Genomic DNA, 3,866 nt, shown 5'->3' with positions numbered 1-3,866 from the left:
ACACTTTTGTGCACAGAGTAAGTAATGTCGATGATTGTTTGCACAAGAAATATACGAACTATTATAGTGATACAAATGAGAATGAAACCGAGACCTGTCAGGTATTTAAATTACTGAACACCGACATGAAAAATCCTATGTTCATAATAGAATACGAATACGTATTTAATGAATCAACAATGGTAATCTTACTGCATTCCTACTATTTTTAGAATATGCCTCCTCTTTGTAGTTACGTGCGAGCTAATTTTTAGGAAGAATCATACGAAAAAACAATGAGTCCGCATACATTACAAGAAGTTCTGCCTGTACACTTATCGAAATCTAATATTAAAGAATACGTTAATCAGAAAATGGAAATATGCAATCTAGTGAAAATAAGTATCTCCGGACAAAATATCAAATCCATTGATATAGACTTAAACCTGTCTAAATTACGAGAAATTGATATCTCTTACAACCAATTGAGTGAATTCCCAAACAGAAGCCTGATGGAAAACGTCCGAGTATTAAATATTAGTTTTAATAATCTAAAATTATTATGCATCGAACAGGTATTACCGTCGCTAGAGGAATTAGACATCTCATGGAATCTTTTGAGTAATTGTCTTCAAACTATTAACAGTTTTGCAACTTTCATACCTAACATGTATAAATTAAAGATATTCAACAATCCTTTCGCCGATATCGTCGATCCCGACGTCATAGATTATTTAATACAAACGTATATACCGAAGTTACAATTCATTAACAATTGTAAATGTGAAAATCTCTGTTTATCCCAAAATTATTTCCCGTGCGCTTTTAACATGTGCAAATTGAACAGCAAACGACGTAACAAGCTGATCTATTTGAAACACAATACGTGCGAAAACGTAGAACAGATGAAATTGTTGGAAAAGAAAAACATTGAACACGCAAAATACATTCACATCTCACAAGATTTCATCGTTGCCTCGAACGCATCGAAAAGAGCGAAAAATGTACAAGAATTTTGTGCTACGTGTTGCCTGTTGTCCACATTCCCTTTTACAAAACCGTTAAATCATTTAATAAAACTAAATCTCGGCAATAATTATATTTCTCTCCTGGATGATTTTACTCAAGAGAACCTTCCCTCGTTGAGATACCTGGACTTAACAAACAATTTGATAACGAGCTTAGAATCAATGGGATCGTTTTACACGCTACAAGAATTTTATTGTGGAAACAATGAAATAGAGAAAATAGCACAGATAGACAATGTTAAAACATGGCAAGCATTACGTATCATTGATTTGTCCGAGAATCCATTAACTATGGACACGTTCTACAAAAAGTTTCTTATATTTCACTTGAGTAGCATTGAAGTAAGTGAAACCAACGTCATTTCTTCTTAATTCAATGTAGGTCGCCAATTTTTATTATCGACCCCTTAAAAATCTTCGAAATCTCTTGTGGACCTCCACAAAATTAATTTTCAGTGGCTACAAGCATTTTCAGAGTTACAAACAAAAAAGCTTTTACTATTATTATGCATTTATTTTCCAATTGTTATATCAATCCCCAGGGGGTCGACATCGACCACTTTGGCGATACCTGACGTAGTATATAATCACGTAAAGATTGCTAAATATTTTATAAGAATGATAATAAGGAAAGAATAATTTTAAGAAGATTTATACCATTATCTTTGGTATGTCTCTCTAAGAAAAATTTGGAGAATTCATTAGATGAAACTTTTTAACTGAAAAGATAGTGTTTGCTTGTTTTAGATAAAAATATCATTCGAAGAGAGTAATTAATATCATTTGTTTAGTAGTGTGTCTCTGGCGAATACGTACAGAGTTTTGATGTTTCCGAAGCGAGATGCATGTTTGGCAACAAATGTGACAAACACGTATTAAGCACAATATATCAAATGAATCGATTAGCAAATATCACGCAATTGAGTCTAGTCGATTGCTCTTTATCAATGGTACGCAGTAGAATCTAACAAAGTTTAAGGTATTTATAATATAATACCTGTATGTATATTTGTAGGTGGATCTTTCTGCGGAATATTTACCACAATTAGAGAGCTTAGATCTAAGTAAAAATCAAATAACTTATTTATGGGGTCTCCATTCATTTAAACATCTACGCACATTGTGCTTGAGTTACAATTGTCTTGAAATATTTAGTGGTGATGAATACGAGAAAACTAAGTGTATATACCCAAAGTTGTACACATTGTTTTTAGATCATAACTACATCAAATCGGTAACGAATATTACTAAACAGAAATTGCCGGTGATTAAACACGTGTTTTTGAACAATAATCATCTTCAGAATATTAATGGTAAACTTTGTACTTTATTGTTACTTCGTTCAAGTGTCAACATGTAATTGAATAGTACTAAGATTACAAGTTTGCATATCACTTTTAGAAATAATCTATTGCTCCACATTGGAATCCTTAATTCTTGATTATAACGAAATTGAAGCATTAAACGTAGAAGATTTCGTGGAAAATGATAATTTAAAACTCTTATCTCTTGAGAATAATAAGATAAAGTCCTTGGAATTTACAAAAGCGTTAAAAAAATTGAAGAAACTTTATGTTGCTCATAATTGTGTGGAAGTAAGTATAAATGACAAACATTGAATTCTGTAATTTGGATAATTCGTATTTCAGAATGAAATTGAAATGCAATATTTACTGTTGCTGAAAAATTTAGAAGAGATTACATTTGAAGGGAACCCTTTATATAACGAATCAAATGGGAATAAAATAATAGTTACAGATTTCGGAGTTAGAGATGCGGAAATTGAGAAAATTTAATCTTTAAACAAAAATGTTTATTTATTGTGTTCGTTATTCTAAATGAAATTATTTTTATTTAATGCAATATACATAATCTTATCATAATCTTAAATGGAATGAGCACAAACTTGTTCTTTCTGGAATTGTAAGTTCTTTTTTTCTTTCTTGTAGAGGATGACGAGATCTACAATTTCTATATAAAAGTTTGTTGCTAGCGTTAATAGTTTACGAGTTATTGACGAGAAACTAAAAAACATTTTTTTTGCAATTTACTCGTTAACTATTGACGCTAGTGAAAAGTTTTTACATGAAAATTGTAGATCTCGTTGTCCTCTACAGAAAAGGTCTGATGCAATTTTCCCGTCCAACGGTTTGGGAGTTATTGAAGAAAAACGAAAATTTGGAAGAAATTGAAGGGGTTGAACCCCTTGGAATAATCTCGGAAAAATCGCAAAATTTTTTTTCTTGTTTTTTATTAGCAATGTTCTTCCGATTCTCTGTCTGATTTCTTTTTAAAAAATGCGTTTCTAAAGTGCATAAACTTTTGGGATTAACTGTATACCCAATACATCCTTAATTTTTCACTTTTGTAATGAAGTTCAACGTGTTTTGATCTTTCGTGCTTTTATGTTACAACCAATCATGAATGCGTTCCACAAAGCACGTGACTATACCCCCCTTCACTGCGGAAATGGCTTCACACCCCTCGTCTAAAGTACGAGTTTATCTTCATCCTGTATTCCTATATTCTATATCCATCAGGCCAGTCAGTTCTAACCTTCTAACGTTACAACGATTGTGCTTCTGTCTAATGAATTAAACTAGTATTGCACGATAGCACACGACAATACAAAATATGAAATGTTCATCTTGAATAGCTCATGAATGTTCAAAAAATTTGAGAGACATGTACGATGATAATGGCAGTACAAGTAAAGAAGCTTTCCAAGAGCCTCGAAAAAAATTTTGGTTGGTGAGTCAGTTTACGTGTAACATCAAAAATATTTAAAAGTATAATTCATCATTAGTTCGTTAGTAGCTGCTCCAATTTTTGTTTTCAATTTCATTACATGTATTAAAT

At 31.6% G+C, this 3,866-nt stretch overlaps 1 protein-coding gene across 1 annotated transcript; it reads left to right on the top strand.

Annotated features, from left to right (window-relative positions):
- The first annotated feature begins 275 nt into the window (after nucleotides 1-275).
- LOC108629085 (internalin-I-like) lies at nucleotides 276-2,803 on the top strand. Its single transcript, XM_018031469.1, has 5 exons — nucleotides 276-506; nucleotides 555-1,349; nucleotides 2,023-2,320; nucleotides 2,409-2,602; nucleotides 2,657-2,803. Exons 1-5 carry the CDS (start codon nucleotides 276-278, stop codon nucleotides 2,801-2,803), a joined length of 1,665 nt encoding a protein of 554 aa, XP_017886958.1.
- The last annotated feature ends 1,063 nt before the right edge of the window (nucleotides 2,804-3,866 follow it).

The sequence above is a fragment of the Ceratina calcarata genome, unplaced genomic scaffold (assembly GCF_001652005.2).
Source record: "Ceratina calcarata isolate Rehan_Ccalc_2016 unplaced genomic scaffold, ASM165200v1 scaffold552.2_split_2, whole genome shotgun sequence".
In the NCBI taxonomy this organism is placed as follows: Eukaryota; Metazoa; Arthropoda; class Insecta; order Hymenoptera; family Apidae; genus Ceratina; species Ceratina calcarata.
The sequence above is the reverse complement of the archived record's forward strand: the minus strand, read 5'-3'. Positions and strand labels throughout refer to the sequence as shown.

Bases quoted from the DNA above. Each gene is read 5' to 3' on its own strand.
- LOC108629085 (XM_018031469.1), top strand. From the start codon at position 276: ATGAGTCCGCATACATTACAAGAAGTTCTGCCTGTACACTTATCGAAA. The intron at 1,350-2,022 runs GTAAGTGAAACC...GTATATTTGTAG, and splicing joins TTCACTTGAGTAGCATTGAA to GTGGATCTTTCTGCGGAATA. The intron at 2,603-2,656 runs GTAAGTATAAAT...TTCGTATTTCAG, and splicing joins TTGCTCATAATTGTGTGGAA to AATGAAATTGAAATGCAATA.